Source organism: Euprymna scolopes, chromosome 30 (assembly GCF_053919585.1).
Source record: "Euprymna scolopes isolate OS-2025 chromosome 30, ASM5391958v1, whole genome shotgun sequence".
NCBI lineage: Eukaryota > Metazoa > Mollusca > Cephalopoda > Sepiida > Sepiolidae > Euprymna > Euprymna scolopes.
In genome coordinates, this window is record NC_136511.1 from 56,923,501 (window position 1) to 56,944,077 (window position 20,577).

The 20,577-nt window shown below is 32.1% G+C and overlaps 1 protein-coding gene across 3 annotated transcripts in view; it reads left to right on the forward strand.

The window, feature by feature from the left end:
• Window positions 1-18,991, forward strand: part of LOC145254815 (potassium channel subfamily T member 2-like) — a 534,670-nt gene extending 515,679 nt beyond the window's left edge. For 2 of the 3 annotated variants that reach the window (XM_080113638.1, XM_080113636.1), the window contains one exon: window positions 18,371-18,654. In XM_080113638.1, the coding sequence (XP_079969764.1) occupies window positions 18,371-18,526 (156 nt within the window). In that variant the 3' untranslated portion in view covers window positions 18,527-18,654. Of the gene's footprint in view, window positions 1-18,370 lie in introns of all 3 variants that reach the window. The other variant, XM_080113639.1, reaches the window with a different exon arrangement.
• The last annotated feature ends 1,586 nt before the right edge of the window (window positions 18,992-20,577 follow it).

The window sequence follows — 20,577 nt, forward strand, 5'->3', positions numbered from 1 at the left end:
CTTAAACATAGACAAGTTTATTGTTTTTTATTTCTCAGCGCCTTAAATGACGCGTAACCATATGCTAAGGTTTTGGCAACAACTAGATTTTATTTAGATTTTAAAATCTATGTTAAATCACTTGTTTAAGCTAGCCTATAAATTGTTTATTTTTCACTCTAGATTTTTATTTATTTATTTATTTATTTATTTCTGCCTCTAGACTTATTCATATTAAATAAGTTATCCTTGAGGACTATCTGTACACTTTACTTTTAAAGTAAACTAGAAAAAAATGTGACCGCTTTGCCACCCACTGAGCTTGTGTTAAATCATTTGAAGCAGAAAAAAAAAATAAGTTGGCAAAGTCAGTATATAAAAAGGTTAAAGTATATAAATATTAAAAATATAAAAAAGTAAAATAATCCAAACAAAATAATTATAATATAAGAAAAATTGAGAGGAGGAGTGGGGGGGGGGGATCTTTTCTTTTCTTTTTTTTTCAAATGCGATGTCAATTTTGGGCAATGTTGAGAGACAAACGAAACATTCAACAAAACACTCGTTTAAATATTTTAGAATATAACTAGCTGGCAGCCCGGCGTTGCCCAATTGTACAATACGCTTAAACATGATATTTTAATTTATGCAGAGTGCATATGTATTATTATAGAATCAATCCGCTATTAATTATTATATATTACGAAGAATAATTTGCCCAGTGGACTAATTCACAAATTTTTTTTTTTTAAATAATAATGATAATGTCCTTCATCAAATGCTGTCTGTGTTTGTTTGCAATATCACGTCAGCTGATATTTGGGCTTGATGATGAATGCCCTGAAAAAGTCACTTCTGATTAATATTTAGTTTTAAAATATGCAAGCAAAGAAATGATTTGCGGTGATTTTAAATGGTGCCTCTTCTTTTAGCGTAAATTGAACTCATTAATAAGAAAAGATTTAAATAAAATGGTGAGGTACACTTGGGTTTGAACACGGGATCATTTGATCTGTAGTCGAATGTTCTATCACTAAGCCAGATCTCCAAATTATAAGAAATCTGGGGGTTTTTTTAAGAAGAAATGATTTGTTAAGAATTTATTATCTCCCTTGGCCGGTGTAATGTAAAATATTCCCCTGTAAAAATTATTCTTTTATATCTATAAGAGAGAAAAGCTATTTTTAAAATCAGATTTTTTCGATTTTCGATATTTATCGAATGTATTTCTGTACAAAACATATCTAAGATCACTGCCAGACAAATAAAATTAGCTTTGTGTGAAATTTATAAAAGATAGGCTCAGCCGTTTCGGAATCTATCAGGAAGAAACTCTCTCACACACACATTATTATTACTAGTAATGTAACTTTATCTCTACTTATATATAAAAGGTACTGTGTGTGTGTGTGTGTGTGTGTGTGTGTGTGTGTGTGTGTGTGTGTGTGTGCGCGTGAGAGAGAGTTTCTATAGACTCCTAAACAGCTCGGCCAATTTTTGTTAAATTTCACACAAATGTACTGTATATGTCTGGTAATGTTCTTAGATAGATTTTGTATCAGCATAGATAAGTATCAAAAAATCAATAAGTGAAAAAAATCGGTTTAAAGAAGGATAAGTTCGATTTTGACCAAAGTTTACACTCTGATACAGCCTAACATCACAAGTGCATTTAAGAAGTTTTATCACCGCACAAGCAGAAGGGCCCGGCATATAAAACCAACAGTAAGTTCTTTGGATAAATTCAAAATGAATATTTCTGTTTAAAGCACAATCTTGATACTTGACTCTAGCATTTTAAACCTTAATTCAAGTTATTCTATAAAAAATAATGTTATGAAATCAACCATAGGTTCTCTACAGTACAATGTAGATTACAAGATACTGTGAACAGTGGGGAAGCATATGAAGCTTCATTCCGATCTATCATGGTGGGTCCCTAACTAGAGCAGGCAATCAATCGATTTGATTGAAAAATTGGACAATTTTAACGATTTCGATAACAATAAAAAATATTAGAAGGGTGAAACATGCGTTGATCCTAATTCAATCCCGGGCAACGTCAGAGCTCCCTACTGGTCATTAATATTATTTACAAATAATGCATGTTTATTGACCATCATAATTAATCTCATCAGCTTATTATGAATTATGTAACATCAATAATAACATATCTACATTTGATGAGGAATTATTATTAGTGCTACCACTCATAATGCAACATCATTATCAATGTTATTATTTAGTAATAACATTGATAATAATTTCTTAATAATTACATCATCAGTTATGCTTTCTATTAGTAATGTGATTATTAATACTAATAATACCGTCCTGGATATGACCTTAAACTATATCCGATGGTGAGGCCCCCAACTTGCGAGCTTTGGGGAGTGTGGAGCCACCCATTAATTGCCATTGCTCCCAGGTCCACTCTGACCAAGAATGGTAGTACCTGTTAGGGTTCCAACTATGGGTTAAATAGAAACTGACTTGAAAAAAAAAAACAATATATTCTATTAAAAAAAATTTCTTCCACCTAATAACCTGAAAAGGGTTGATATGCTATAAAACAACTAAACAACCAACCAAACTAATAATGCAGTCCCTCTATTATTGTTAATACTGATAATAACAGCATTATAACATTATTAATGTTCCTATTACTAATGTGTGCTGTGCTTGATTGGCTTAACATATATCATTGCAGGGAGACTATGAAATCGGTCATATCGGGTTCAAACCCTATCCAATCTATTGTGTTTAATTATGCTCTAATATTGACGGAAACGATATGGATCCACAATTTTCCTTCAGTTATTGGTAAAAAATACCAACTTGTGTTCAAAAGAAACCAAATAATTATTAATGTTATTGAGTTGGCAATTAAGTTCTTGTTATTATTGTGTTTTACTTAAAAAGGTTTAATAAAAAAAAAATAACAATTGATTAATCAATAATGTATTCTCCTTTGTTGTTCAAAACTTCTTCCCAATATTAACAAGATTTTCCGTCGTTGGTAAAAATTTAAAAAAAACAAAAAAAAAAACAATAAAATAACGGGAAAAAAAGAAGATTTCAAAGATGTTTTTTTTTCTTGACGTTCTATTTTAATGATTTAAAAATAAACAAAAATTAACTTAAATCATTTCGTTAAACAACAAAAATATATATATATAGATTACAAAATGATTCCAAAGATAAAATTTGCAAAAAAAAATAAAAAATAAAAATATAGAGATTACAAAATGATTCCAAAAATAAAATTTGCAAAAAAAAAAAAAAAAAAAAAAATTCCAAACAATAAAATAAAACAACAGAAACTTAGTTACCAACCTAATTGCAGTATCGTTATTAATATTGTTCGTTCTGCCTTCCACGTGCTTTCTGACAACGAAGAAGGCAGAGTGAAGATTTGTTGTTATCGAAACCAAAATTCTCTGCTGTATCTTTTCACTGATTGACCACATCTGTAATAACAACATCCGAAGATGCTACAGCCTCGCGCTGATCGAAGTGAAGATGAAAGACCCCTCAGAAGGCTTCAACGTACGCTGAGGGCCAACAATGATGATGTAGCAGTTACAGAGAACTATTTTCTCTGGTGAATCAATACCCCCCCCCCTCTGAGTTCTTCGGCTACAGGCTGACCTATCAGCTAACAGGGGGCGAATTGATTCATCTGCTCCTTAAAAAGTCTTGGGGGAATGTCAGTCAGTCAGAACCGGACCTTCAGCCTAGCAACATCTATCCTCTCTCATCCCCTGTCCACCGGACATCTTGCTTTAGCATTGACGGCCTCCACTTGGAGACAACTGCTATTGGCTGCAGTACTGGCTGATCGACGACCACCACAAAAGAACTTTCGGCAGAGATTGAGAATCTGAGCCTTACCTTATAAATTCCACAATTTTAACTTTTTTGAATTTTTTTCTTGTTAATATCATCCAATAGAGACTTATGTATCAGATAATTTAAAAAAAAATACTTTTTAAAATCATTTTTTATGACTTTTCACGGCTTGTTCAGTTTTCTATTATAACGTTGTAGTAAATTAAACACGAACTTAAGGTCCATTTTTTTTTTACTCTAAAATAACCGGACGTAACTCAGCGTTCACTCGGAACGTGTTTCTTTTATTAAATTGTTAGTGAACGCTGAGTTACATCCGGTTATTTTAGAGTAAAAAAAATAAATAATTATTTTTAAAAATTATTTTTTTTGTATTATCTGATACATAAGTCTCTATTGGATGATATTAACAAGAAAAAGTTCAAAAAAGTGAAAATTATGGAATTTATAAGGTAATGCTTAAGGCTCAGATTCTCAACGTCCGCCGAACTTTCTTTTCCTTTTTCACAGTTCGACCTGCCAGTTCCTGCTACAAATAAAATATTCTTCGTTGTTACTGCTAAAAAGAAGTTTGTTATTTCTTTTGTGCCTTGTTCTTTACTATATTTTATTAGAAAGGTAAAATCATTATCTTTCCTATAATACCATCGCAAAACTTGCTTATACATTAGAAGTCTTCAGGATGCTGAGATGGGAAGATGTTTTACACAAATATCTCTGTAAGCGGCCTTCACTTGTACCAAGCCTGTAGTTGTTCCAAGTGGAGACAAAAGTCCATTATTGCGGACTGCACCATAACTCAGAATTAATGCAAAACAAAACAAAAAAACAAAAAGGGGAAACTTATTGATATTGTTACTACATATTCAAAATTATTTAATGGTATTACTAATCTGTAATTAATCCGTACTATTCTCATTATTAATTACATAACATTAATATGGTTTTCATACATTCAATGTGACGTTATCATCTTTTCGGAAATTTTAAAAATACAGGATTGATAATTTGTATATATTATCTCGACTACAGTTCTCATCTCGTATATTATTCTCACTACATCTTGATCAATGAAACCTCCATGTTTAGATGCCTGTTATAGGACTCCAGAATTTTTATGCCACTTCAAAGCAAACCCTTTATTTAATCAAAGAGGGTAGATTACTCTCAGTCTGTCAAACATGACCATTTAAAACTTAAGCATGACAGATCAAAAATGTCTATTTCAGACTTAAGCATGACAGATCAAAAATGTCTATTTCAAACATAAGCATGACAGATCAAACTTAAGCATTATAAATCAACAAAAAATCTATTTCAAACATAAGCATGACGGATCAACAAAAAATCTATTTCAAACTTAAGGATGACAGATCGACAAAAAATAGATCAACAAAAGACTATTTCAAACTTAAGCATCACAGAACAATGAAAGTCTATTTCAAACTTAAGCATGACAGATCAACAAAAAGTTTGTTTCAAACTTAACCAACAAAAAGTCTAGTTCAAACTTAAGCATTACAAAACACAAAAAAATGTCTATTTCAAACTTAAACATTGCAGATAAACAAAAAGTATTTTCCAAAATCAAGCATATTGGCTGACAGATATACCGACGAACTCATCCTTATATAGAAAGTCATAAACACATCCAAAAAATGTTTAAAATCTGTTATGAGCCGTCCCCACTAGTAATTTGAGTTTAGTTCATCGCATTAACGATTTACAATCTTCTCTTAAAGTTCTTCATCTCTCATCTGATAAGCATTTCATCTTATTAATCCTTATCCTCAAGTGGCTTTTGGCCTTGGTAAGTGGTGATTCTTTTAGTAAAAAATAATTAAAATTAAAAAAAAAAAAATACAAACTGCTGTATTATACTCAAGTTTGGTCACAATTTTTGTACAAGTTTTTTTTTTGCCTCTAGTTAGCATTTCTATCGTCTGCAATAATATTTTGACGTTGTTTTATAGAAAATTGCCAATGTATTATTTGAGATAATCTTTGTTTATTTTTTTCCTGTTTTGTTAAATATTTGCTTTGCTTCAAATCATAATTTCTACGACTTAATGTTATTAGTCATTGCTTTTTATGTGTGCTTTGAAATCCTTCCCCCCATTTTTTTTTTAAAACATGCTATCCTATGAGTCGTACAATGTGAGAAATCACTTTCAGGTGGAGATATCAAAACCGTTCATGTTTCCTCTTTATATGTATACTAGTGATACATACATACATACATACATACATACATACATACATACATACATACATACAGACGTTTGCCTTTTATAAATTAGATATATATGAGATACTTTCATGTGCTTTCACACTTTAAAAAAGGCTGGAACTATTTCAATATATAATATACAAGCTGAAGTATCTGTTTTCTTTTCTTTCTTCTTTTTTTTATTTTCGAATGTTTCTAAACTTTAAAGCCAGATTATAGTAGGTTGGTGCAAAAGTAATGTCGTTTTTTATCAGATATATATATATGCCAAAAAACGACATTATTTTTGTACGAGACTAATAAAAGCACTCCATCATTAGGGTGGGGGAAGTCTTAAAAATCGTCAACATAAATAACATTTATTTCTAAACTTTTTAGATGAGGATTGATGGTGCGTATTATTTGAATTATTCAGATTACTGATCTCATCCTGAATGCTATGCACACAACCTTTCAGCCGATGTAACTTCCAACCCTTCTTCAGATGTATCTTGTTGAACGTGGGCATCTTTCTGGAATTTCAAACGAAACCCTCTTTCTAATCCACGGGGATAGCATGCTCCCATTCCGTTAGTCATGACCTGGTAGAAGTTTGAAGTAATTCGCAATTGTATTCTTTATAGCTCCCACAAGAACCCGTGGCATAATGGATAAAGTACTTAGTAAAATTCTATTGTAAGTGACACTCTTCTGGGGGTTGATGGTTCACTTTTCAATGCAAATGATACGAAAAATACAATTATGAATAACATGACTTAAGATTTCTATTCGATCATGGGTGACGGAACGAGGCCATGCTACCCTCAATGATCATATAAAGGGTTCCATTTGAAATCCTGTGCAAATTCCTGAATTCAACCAGAAAGATTCCTAAGTTTGATGAGATGCACCTGAAGAAGGTTGGAGGTTACATCAGCCGAAACGTTGTGTGAATAATATTCAAGATGAAAACAGTAGTCTGAAGAATAGACATGATAAATGAATAACGTTTGTTCATCGACAACAGAAGTAGGGTTTTCTTGAATTATTTTTATTCAAACTCTGGTGTACTAGTGAGCTGAACCATTAAGTAAATTTCCAAATTTTAATAAAGTATTTGTTAATGAAAAAGATAAAACCAAAAACGAAATTAAATTTTATTTCTTGCATATGGTTTAAAATAATAAAAAAAAATTGTCTGCCTGTTGATTAGTTCTAAAATCAGAGGCCGGTGTTTATATTAAAAATTTTCTTTATTGATTTTTTTTTTTTTTTTTTTTGGAATGGAGGTTGCTATTTTTGTCTTCTTTCTGTAAAGTTTTTAAAGGCGTTTTGAGATTGGCTGTTAAACTTCACTATAATAATATGTTACCCATAATACATTGGTAACACCTGGAAGCCAAACTAGTATATATAGATCTAAAAAAAAAAAAAAAAAAAAGAAAGTATAAAGAAAAAGACTCAATTGACTTTAAAAGGAAAGTAGTTTTCTTCTCACATTGTACATATTGTTTGTTCTTTCTGGCTTATATGTCTTGAATTGTCCCGTTTATTGTATACTCATACATGCACAATATGCTTTTTGTGATTAGCATTTTGAAAAGGGAGGGGGATCAAGAATATTTGTCATTTGTGTTATTTTGATCAACATCTTTACGGTCTTCAATTTCAATTAAACCCTTATCATATGTTCGTTCTTTTTTTCTCTCTTCCTTTGATTTATATATTGTTTTAATTTGAAATTGTTTAATATTTAGCACAGCCTCGAGTTATTCCCCTTGTCATTTATGACGTCTGTCTTTAAATTTGATGTTTCCTTATAATAACTCTACTGTGAAAAAGGCGTCTTATTTTTTAATTTTTTATCAAATAACCCAAATTATAGGGCTGAATATTAATCTTCTAATATATACAAGAAAATTTGGTAGCCATTTGTGGATCTAACCGCTTCAATGTAACCATATTATTCAACTGATAATATATCAATCTCATTAACCCTTATTTAGCTTTATAAGTGATTGACTTATTGATAGAACATCTTTGCAAGGACTTTACTGCAGACTACACCATAGTATCTTTAAATCTAATGTCAGCAAATAGTTGTGAACTGCCTCATAAATAATTTAACTTAGCTCATAGCATTAATCAATTTCGGCTGAGAATCATTCCACCCTAATTAATCCTTATCTTCGAGTGGCTTTTAGCCTTGATAAACCGTGCCCAAAGGTTTTTAGTCTATTATTTTAATTATTTATTTTTATTAATAGCTTACGTCCTACAACATCAATATTAAATTCTGTTTTGCTAGTTATATATGTGAAACATTCGACCATGTTCTTAAATTTAAAAAAAGAAATGTATTTCAAATTATTTTTTTAATAATTTATCCAGCTCCAAATTCCAGTGTTTTTTTTTTTAATTTTTTTTTGGTTTGTTTGTCTGTTTTTTGTTTTTTTTTGTACTCATTTAAAGAGAGAGTAAGAGTAATTTTTCTACTACTAAATATCTACTCTCACCAACACTCTTCAAACGCCATTTTTATTGTTGTGTGATTGTAAAGTCAAAACATTTATGTCTGTTTTATTACTAAACCCGGTTTTGTCTTTTTCCCTTTCCAAGTAATTTCTTTTTTTATATTGTATCAGTTTGCAAATGAACCCTGTTTCGTTGTTCATTTTTCCGAATGTTTTATATTGTTACTTGATACATTTTATTATTAAAGTCAGTGACCCCCCCCCTCCTGCTCTTTTATGTTATTTGATATTGTTTCCGTTTTGTGGATTATTGTTAGTTAATTCAGTTATGCCCCTTTTTTTCTGTTACTCTTCATTTACATTGAATCAATTCCACAATGTCTATTATTATTTTAACTTGTTTATTATTGAACCCAATCTTATCGCCTTTCTTTTAGCAATCGTTTATATTATTTCAAGGTTTTTTGATATGGTGGGTGCATTCAAAAATTCATCCTAGTATTTTTATCTTTTTCCAATTTGAAAATGTTTTATTATTATTATTATTATTATTATTATTATTATTATTATTATTATTAGTTTTCACACGAGTCATCATCAGTGATTGTTTATTCGCAATAACATGTGTTCCCTAAAGTTTGAGTGACAACAAATCTCCTCAGATTTCCAGCACTCTCCATCTCTTCCAAGTCTTTGCGTTCTCGCAACAGCCGTGTACCATGAGTAAGATAGAGATGGAGAGAAAACTTTAATAGAAAGATATTACATACATTGTTTTAACTCTTCTATTTTGTTGTCTATGCACTGGGTAGTCATGTTGGTAGAGTATAAACAGTCCAATTCAATCTGACATATATACAGACAATTTTGAAAGTTTAAATTACTTGGCATTGTTTAAATTATGAATTGAACCAAATTATTATAACACTGCAACTAATTATATTTTAATTTAATTTAATTTTAATTTAATTTTAATTCTATTTTAATCTCTATTTACATTTGTAATGGACTTAAGTTCCAAAACTTTTAATTTTTGAAACAACTTTGAATACATGAGGATTTGAGCTTCCAAATTTTTCATCTTTGAATACATGATAATTTGAGCTTCCAAAACATTTAATATTTGAAACATAATGGTTTGAACTTCCAAAACATTTAATATTTGAAACATAATGATTTGAACTTCCAAAACATTTAATATTTGAAACATGGTGATTTGGGCTTCCAAAACATTTAATATTTGAAACATAATGGTTTGAACTTCCAAAACATTTAATATTTGAAACATGATAATTTGAGCTTCCAAAACATTTAATATTTGAAACATAATGGTTTGAACTTCCAAAACATTTAATATTTGAAACATAATGATTTGAACTTCCAAAAAATTTAATATTTGAAACATGATGATTTGAGCTTCCAAAACATTTAATCTTTAAAACATGATGATTTGAACTTCCAAAACATTTGATATTTGAAACATGATGATTTGAACTTCCAAAAAATTTAATATTTTAAACATGATGGTTTGAGCTTCCAAGACAATTAAGTTTTTAATACAAGATAATTTTAACTTCATAAACATTTAATATTTGAAATATAATGATTTGAGCTTCAAAAACAATTTATCTTTGAATACATGATGATTTGAGCTTCCAAAACCTTTAATCTTTGAATACATAATGATTTGAACTTCCAAAACATTTAATATTTGAAACATGATGATTTGAGCTTCCAAAGCATTTAATATTTGAAACATGATGATTTGAGCTTCCAAAACATTTAATATTTTAAACATGATGATTTGAGCTTCCAAAACAATTAAGTTTTTAATACAAGATAATTTTAACTTCATAAACATTTAATATTTGAAATATAATGTTTATACAATTTATTTTTGAATACATGATGATTTGAGCTTCCAAAACCTTTAATCTTTAAAACATGATGAGCTGAGCTTTCAAAACTTTAAATCTTTAAGTACATGTTGATTTGCTAAGAATTTTAAAGCCAGTTTAAATGACCTTTTATTCAATGCTACTCAAGGCATATCTCTTGTTAATAGATGAGATGTCTGGCATGTATTTATTTTGTGATTTTGAAGCTTAAGAAATCTGAATTAGAAATCAATATATGGTTTTAATTAAAGTTTAAAGGCAAGAATCAAGTATTATGGTTCATTTGTGCTCGGAAACAAACGAAAAAAACATTAATTTTTGGAACGTGCCCCTATCGTATCAAAGAATCTATTTCAGCCTTTAAATGACTAATCTTATCGTTTAACATTTTTTTTTTTTATTATCTTGTTTCAGTTTTCAATATTTATTGTTATTGCTATTATCATTTTATTATGATTTATATTTATTATAATTGAACATTTCATGCTATTTATATAAGTTTATTATTGAATCCTGTATTACACTCTCTTTAACCGTTTTGTCATATTCCTATATTAAAATGCTTATAATTATGGTTTTATATTTTGAATCCTGTCATCCGGGGTTACTTTAACATTGGGGGCTACTATGATAATCCTATGCCAATCTGTGTTTTTCAACTTTAACTAATCAACCTTGATTTGTTTAAGCATATGAATTGTACAATTGTAACGTTTTATGTTTCCTGCTAATGCTTAGTGCAAAAACTACTAGAGAATGCGGTTGCTAATATGTTTAACGACTATATTTCACCAAATGAGAAAATATCACAGAAACGTGAACCAAAAAATAAGAGACGTTTCATCAGGCGATCTTACTAATCCATGTCCATTTACATTTGGTGTGAGAAAATGAAAAAACGCTGCTGATTACTTGTTCTTTTTACCGTCGTATCTGATATTTATGTGCCTTTTTTTATATAAGATTTGATTATAATGGTATTTTAGAGCGGGGCTACAATATTAACACATGCCAAACTGCATTATTATAACAACCTCTGTTGCGGGGTTACTATGACAATCTTTGTCATTAAAAAAAATATATACAAAAAGCTGAAAGAAGTTTTTATTTACTTTTTCAAGAAAATCAAAATCTAAGAGTTATTCACAAGAAACAGACTTCTTTTATGTAACAAGAGCAACAGAATAGGAACAAATTCTCCCGGACATCATAGCAGTCCCGATAATACAGGGTAAAATGATAAAGTTGTCATCACCTTAAAGAAAACAACACTACAGTTTTATTTTAAAACTTTTATTGAAAAAATCAATTCAGGTAGCTTGATTATGTAATAGAGCTGATATCTATTCAATGTAGTTGCTTCAGCCTCAATCACTGCCTCGATATAGGTTTGGAACTGGGAGCATACCTTTTCCACAAGCGCTAGTGAATACTCGGCAGATGGCAGCAATCAGGCTGGCTTTGGTGTTCTCCTTCCTGCTATTTTTTTCTCACAGAAGAAAAGTAGCAAGTCTGTCTCTTCTCTATCATTATTCTCATGGCAGGTGCCTGACTGAACTTCAATCTATGATCCTCGTTTATGGCAAACACTCACCTAGCTACAACCACTACCAGCAATTTTCCTTACTCTATATCTGTACCTAAAACTAAACGAAAATTCCATGAGCAAAACCTCTTTCCTAGAGCTGCCCGTCTATGGAACACAATACCATGAGGCCGCCTCCCAGCTGACTATAACACGGTTGTTTTCAAGTCCAACATAAAGAAATTCTTAATTCAATTTATTTCTTTATTTTGGACTATTATTCTCATCTTTATTAGTTGTTGTTTTTCACAACGTTTTGGCCAACTACTCCTCTGGCCTTCGTCAGGTGGTAACTGCGACGCATTGGAACTTTGTATCTGCTAACTGCATTCTCAGCAATCACTGCCATCTGTAGTTGTTGTCGTCTCACCACGTTTTGGCCAAGTAAGCTTCTGGCCGGCTTTGGGTAGGATTGAAACCGCTATCTTCAGACAATGTCCATCTGGAACCGTAGAGATTCAACATCTCTATCAATCAACTGTGCCACGGGCTCCGAAGGCCAGAGGAATAGTTGGCCGAAACGTCATAAAAAACAACAACCAATAAAGATAAAAAACAACAACTAATAAAGATGAGAATAATAATCCGAAAGAAAATAATAAATTAATATATATGATGCTCATCTCAAAAATGAATTCCAATTAAAAGAAATTCTTGTTGAGCCATCCTTGTAAATAATCAATTCTTACACAATTTTTTCATCATTGCCGTTTGCTACAGTGATTCGGACATTAACCCTTATCCTCCAGTCGCCCCTGGGCCTTGATAAGCGGTAACTTCCCCTCTAAAAAAATTATATTTAGTTTCACCTTTTTTTAAATTTTCTATGAATCATTTACACTTTTTTTTTCTCAAGATATTTAATATTATTTCGGTATTTTTAATATGCGTATATGTTGATCTATGCCAGTGTTTCTCAACCAGCAGTGTGCATAGAGGGGCTGAGCAACAGGGTAGTAGCTCCGGATCATCCAATCCTATTCAAGCTATCTTCATTTCTCATGATAGTTCTCAGTACTAGGACATATACTTGAGTCTTTGGTGCATACAATCAAGGAGTTAGCCCTGGATTTCACCAGACCTCTGCATACATCTGAAAGAGACGGTTATACCTGAGTGATTCTGTCAAAGAATTTCTTGTGGAACTATGGAAGTTGCCTCCTGTCTTTGGTGGAAAGTGTATGCATTTGTGGTAGGACTAGTGATATCTAGGAAGGAGAGGCACAGTCATCTGAATTGATGGTGATAGCGGATGTTCCATGGCAGGTGCTCATCTGAACTCCAATCTCTGGTCCCCCCTCACCAATCTTTCACGAAAAACACCCATCTAGCTGAATCCACTGTGAAAAATTTCCCCCACTGTATATCTGTGCCTAAATCAAAACGTGGATTCCATGAACAAAGCTTCTTTCTTAGAACTGCACGCCTGTGGAACTCTGTTCCGTCTGCCTGCTTCCCACCTGACTACAACTTGGATGTCTTCAAGTCCAACGTTAACAAATTCCTAATGAACCGCCCCCTTAAGTAAACACTTCATCAAATCTCCACACTAACGTAATGTACTTGCAATAACCCTTATCCCTGAGTGGCTTCCGGGCCTTGATAAGTGGTGATCACTGTGTAAAAAAAAAAATAAAATAAAATAAAAATCTCCTTTTCTCATATGTCTTAATACTAAGACTGATACTCGAGTCTTTGAAACATACAATCAAGGAGTTGACCCTTGACATCACCAGGGCATCATCAGGCCCTTGTATGTCACTGCTTTTAACATCAAACAGAATTTTAGAGTAACTACATCTGTGGGGAACATTATAAATTTCAATATGATAAAATTATCTGAAAATGGATGGGGTGTCTAAATAAACTGTCCAGATGAATCATCTTGATCCATCTTAATCCATCTTGATCCATGATCAGCGTTTATGACCCCGAGGGAATAAAGATCTGAATGCCTCAATGATTTTGTGTTGTGTGTCTACCCTGAAGTGAAATGATTTCGAACAGAAGTGACGATGTATCTACAAGTAAGACGGGGTCAGACAGCTGATAATATTACACAACAATGTACAGTTGTTATTTTGTATTGTTTTTATAAAATGTTTGATATTGTTGTTATTTGTTTATATGCGTTATTGTTGATCAATATTAGTTTTGTTTTGTTGTGCTTTTCGACCATTTCCCCCTTTTCTTTTAATTGTATTCAAAAATATCGTTGCACAGAACATTGGCAATATTTTCTTTTCATTAAACTCAAAACATGGAATATTGCCACTGAGGTGTCAAAGATTACTGGGATAAGGGGTCAGATTTATAGTAAGCATCCTAAGTGTGTGGGAGGGGGTGCAGCTAGATGTTTGTTCACATTACATTCTAATTTATGTGTGTTGGTACAGTCAAGGAAATTGTGATCAGAAAATGAATTTTAAAGGCAAGCACTCTAAGGGAAGAAGCTGTTTGAATAGAAAGTTTTTCATCATCTTTACACATCTATAGTGAAGAGGTAGCATTTTGCTGTTAAGCAGGCAGGTTGATCAAGAGTATTTACATTGAAGGAGTATAAGCGCAGTAGGTTTGTTGGAGCACATTCTGTGGAAGTACTTGCAAAAACAAGCATGGGGATGTAACATTGCGGTGATGGGACACAGGCTGGTGTTTAACAGACAGCATGAGATCTATTAGGTTAGAGACCGTCTTTTGCATCCCGTCCAAGAATGAGAGACTAGTGGTTGGTGTGCCAGCTCAGATGTGGCAATAATACTCCATGCATGAAAGTGATGGCTTTATAAAAGTATGGGATATTGGCTGGTGTCAGCGTTTTTTTAGTTCGGTAGTGGGAGACCATCTTCTTTGGAGCAGACTTGACAGTATCTTATATATATATATATATATATACTAGCCTGGGTGCCCAGCGTTACCCAGGTGTTTGGAGGTGTGTGTTGAGCAAAAAAAAAAAAAAAAAGTGGTAGTAGGCTTGAACCCATACCATGAAGGAGGAAAAGAATGTGAAAAAAAAAACGTGATGTCTTTGTCGTTGCGTCCATCGTCAAACCAGAGGTGACAAAGGTTTAAATTAAGGCTAGTCAATCAAAAAGAGGGGATGACTTTCGAAAATATCTGAAAAAAAAGCGACTCCTCCCTGTAGAAAAGTGCCCAGCTGAGGGTGAAGGAATTAATGTTTTAGCCAATTTTTTTATATTTGTCGTCTGAATAGTCGAGCTTCAAAACAATACCGATCGCGTGAAAATCCGTCGGCTCTGTTGAAAGTTTTAGACATACATACATACATACATTTAAACAAACAGGTGAGATTTATATTATAGATGGCCAGTACCAGATGGGTAACCATTTGGGAAGGCTAGGCACTGTATGTACTGTGTCACATTGTAGAAGTTTCTAGGTTGGTATCTGGAAGTGTGTTTAATTCACTGGAGGAGATGCATCCTAGAATAAACTCGCCTGGCAGCTAAGCGACAAAGCGATACTCCAGGTATTAACTTACTCCATTACAATTGCTTTGGCAAACAATCCTGTTTGCGTCTCCAGATGGTGAGTTAAATAAGAAGAGAATGGGTCAGCATGCGGACATCAAGTAAACAAGAGAAACTTAGAAAGATAAAAAGGCAATTATATAAAAAGATAAAAATGTGAGAAAGGGCAGATAGAAAAAAAAGAGAGTCTAAGGAAAGAGGGGTCATATCCCATTCTCTTTACCACTTCTACCTTTGAGTTTATATATATATATATATATATATATATATATATATATATATATATATATATATATATATATATATATATATATATATACTCGGGTTTTTTTTATATTCAAAAGTAATGAATTCAACGAGGTTGTTAGATAGTGCTCAATAAAAAGAGCTGATAATACTTGTTTATTTGTTTATTGTTATATAAACATGCTCACATCCCGCTGCTACAAATAGCCACTTGTTTCAATCAAACAACAGATATCATCAGGCAGCGACTTGACTATTCAAAAGTTCAATGAATAATCAATAGTTTATTCATTGAACTTTTGAATAGTCAAGTCGCTGCCTGATGATATCTGTTGTTTGATTGAAACAAGTGGCTATTTGTAGCAGCGGGATGTGAGCATATTTATATAACAATAAACAAGTATATATATATATATATATATATATATAAAGTGAATTATAATCTTGTATTTTTGGATGTACTAGTTGCTAAGATTTCTTCTGGTTTTGTTACATCTGTCTATCATTAACCTACGTTTACGGGTCTTTATACAAGTTGGCACTCTTTTTGTCCTCTAAAAATAAAAATTAAAATTAATCTAATTAAGACCTTTACATATAGGGCATTAACGATTTGTTCTCCACTTTATCTGTTTAAATTTATTAGAAGGTCTCTGTAATAATGGCTATCCTTTAGGCATTATGGAATCCACAATAAAAAAAAACAAAGTTTCTAATTTTTATAAAGTCACAGAAATATTCGATTTACCTCTGCCTACCTTAGCTAGGTTATATTAGTGACAGGTTTGCCAAACAAATAACACTGGCTGTTCGGCAGTGCTATTTTGCATCGAATCCTCATGTTACTTTTTTCTACTATGGCTATGCTATCATCAGTCTGAAGAGACGTCCGCCCACCATAATAACTCTATTGCATATTTATTTAAATGTACTTGTGGCTTGCAATATGTTGGGCGGACATCGCAGAGATTGGATTCCCGGATCAAACAACATATTCCAGCAAAGATTCGTCATGCAAATTTTTCACCATCAGACGTTTTGAATAATACATACGGTTCGGCAATATGTGAATATCTGATAAATGGCTTGTGCTTATGCTTCCAGGTTTAGTGTGGACTTGTTCTTTGTTCTCAGCAAGTCACAATCACTATTTCATCTGAAAATCCAGGAAACCATAAATATTAACTCCTTCAGACCTTCTTTTTGCAAACATGGTTCAGCTTATCGCCAGTCTCCAAATTCAACTCTCAACGATCTTGTCCAATCACTTGCTCCCAAGTTGTCCTTGACCAATAAATCTTTCTTGTGATTCAATATGTCTATGTTTCTGCAACGCTTGTTTGTGTACAGTCTAATGTCCATATCGTTCGACCAATTGTCACCAAACTTGGTCAAAATTTTGGTCACTTAGATCTGATTTGATTTTGAGATTATCTAGATCAAATTTCAAGGTCACAGAAAAGGTGAGCGCCACTACGGTTCTGTTTATTATAGACATTCACTACTCGTCCCATATTATAATTAAAGAAGTCCCACATCTTATAAGATCTTTCCATTGACCTTGATCTTGATGTTTAGACATGATCGAAATTTTGACAGTTTCAACTTGCGATTTTTCTAAATTTGATGTATGGATGTGATGCTTTTTGATAACAATAATCACCATTCTTTGAAACAAGATAACAGTGTAGTATCTGTTCTGGTGATGTACTTCACCTTTTTGGTTCTCGGTCCGTGGAGGAGAAATCCTTCATGACTGAGAAAATTTTTATTTTTATTCCTATTCAGAGTGCCCCTTTTTGGGGAGCTGGATTTTCCCCACATTAAAAAAAACGACCTTGTGTCTAACTCTGCCCTTGTGGGGAGGCAAGTAAATAGGAACAATAGTCACTATGCAATATTCCAGCCTGATCAGATAAATGTCTTTGAGTTGTCAATGTTTCCATGTCATAACTTTAGGAGAACTGCAAACAATATGAGGAAATAAGACGCAAATAAACCTCCCTTAAGTTGTCAATGGGTTGAGGGTATGTTCTTGTTCAGTATTGTTTGATTTTTTTTTTTCACTTGTTTTTGTATTTATTTTTGTATTTTTATTCATAAATCCCTTTTAAAATTCTTGTCCATCAGTTTTATAATGATATATTTTATTCGGTGTTGTTTTGTTTTTTATGTGTATTTATACCTTTTTCTTTGATGTGCATCTATTTCTGTTTTATCTGAGTATTTTTTATTTATATTTTTAGGTTTTGGATTTTCATGTGTATTTTTTATTAATATTTTTAGGTTTTGGATTTTCATGTGTATTTTTTATTAATATTTTTATGTTTTGGATTTTCATGTGTATTTTTTTATTATATTTTTGTTTTGATTTTCATGAGTATTTTTTTAAATATTTTTATGTTTGAATTTTTATAAGTATTTTTTTTAAATATTTTTATGCTTTGACTTTCACGTGTATTTTTTACCTATATTTTTAGGTTTTGAATTTTATGTGTACTTTTTTATTATATTTCTATGTTTTAATTTTTACGTGTATATTTTTTAATTTATTTTTCTATGTTTTTACTTTCGTGTGTATTTACATGCATATTTACGTATCTATCTTTTTTCTTTCATGTGTATTTGTACTCCAGATTCCGGTCGAGTACACACACAGTGATGAAGAAGACGAATCAGAAGAAGACGATGATTCCAAATGCACGGAAGATGGTGTGACGGAATCTGAACTGGAAGTGGAGATGAGTCCAGCCAAGAACACTCATCGTGGAATGCACGGCACAGTTGTTTAGATGCCAAAACATATGATTTTTTGTGGGGGGAGGGGGTGTAACAAAATCAGTGACATGCACTTCATCCGTGATATGTCGTGTCTTGTTTAGGAGATTGGGGTTCATGCCTTCCAGAGTGCCTCAGTTTCAAAACAAGACATACAGTACAGAAATGAAGTAAAATAAACATAAAATTTGGACAGTCAGTCATGCAGAGATACGCCTACGACTATTTCTATCACGCAAGCACACACACACACACATGAACACACACACACATGAACACACGCACATGAACACACACACATAAACACACACACATAAACACACACACATAAACACACAAACACATAAACACACACAAACACACACAATACAAACACATAAACACACACAACACAAACACATAAACACACACACATATGATAGTTTCACACACACACAAGCACACACATGAACACACATACATAAACACACATACACACATGAACACACATACACAAATGAACACAAACACACATAAACACACACATATATGGTAGTTTCACACACACACACGCACATACACATGATAGTTTCACACACACACACACACACACATATAAGTTTAATATGATTTTAAATTGGATTTTAAATGGTTTGTAAAATCTTAATGGATTCTTCTTATTAATATTAGCTCATTATTTTGATAATACTGAGTACTTTATTTGCATTACAAAAAAATTATAACACATTACTTTTATTTAAATGTTTGTGTATAGATATGCAAACATACACGTTCACACACATGTTTATTTATATATAATGCTCATGTGATTATATACATGTAATGAGCGAGCGAAGAAAGAGAAACTGTCTGTAGAAGCTACACCTGACCTTGAACAACACTCATGTACATATATATATGTATATATATATATATATATGTATATATATATATATATATATATATGAGTGTGTGTGTTCACACAAATATTTATAAATACAAATATACACGTATACATGTATTCACACACACGCTGTTTATATATCCATAAACATTCACCCAGCTGCATCATATATATATATATATATATATATATATATATATATATATATATATATGCACACATTCACACATGTACAAATATAAATACATACATACATACAAAGACGTGTATATATTTATATAAGTAAACACAACACTCACACACACACACACACATATATATTCACATGCACACACTCATAAATACACACCTTTATATGTGAATTCATATGTATGTATGTGTGCATATTACATACATACATGCGCGCGCACTCACACATACATATGTATATATATGCTTGCATAAGTTCAGAATAATGTTGGCTATTATCTCTTGCCTGTATCGCATCCCTATGAGATTTCAGTGGAAGAACAACACCCAAGACGAAAATCTCATCAAATCGGAAAATGAAGAGAATAAAGACAATGGTTTTTTTCAAAGTTGAAATCAAAATATTCTTCTTCTAAAAATTCACAAAAAAAAAAAAAAAAAGAAAAAAGAGACAAAAAAGATTATATTTTGAATCTTTCCATCCTTTTTTTTAGGTGGGGTGGGGGGAGGGGAAATGAAGCCCTATTTTTGATAACCTGTTTGCCTGCTTCAGAGTCCCCCCACCCCAACACAGCCGTAACACCTCTAACCCTGTTCCCTAGTCTTTCCATTCACCTGTTCCACTAACTTCCACCACCCCACCCCCACCCCGTCCACCTCGCCCTTGCTCACCTCGGCATGCCTAACAGCTGTCTACATCGTCTCAACCTCAGCAGCTACAAGGTCTTGACTCTTCTACCCCGTGAAGCCGCTTTTCCTCTGATATATTGCAGTTCTCTTTGGCAGCGCATTTTTTTTTTTTTTTTTTTTTTTTTTTTTTTTTTGGTGATTGCTGCCGAACCATGATGTGAATCATACATTTCTTGCAGGCTTCCTTCCTCATTTTAATATTTTAGGAGACTGGGGAAGAGCATGACAATTTTTTTTTTTTTTTTTTTTGTGTGTTTTTTTAATATGAAAAGAGAAACATTATAGATGTGAAAATGATTCTTA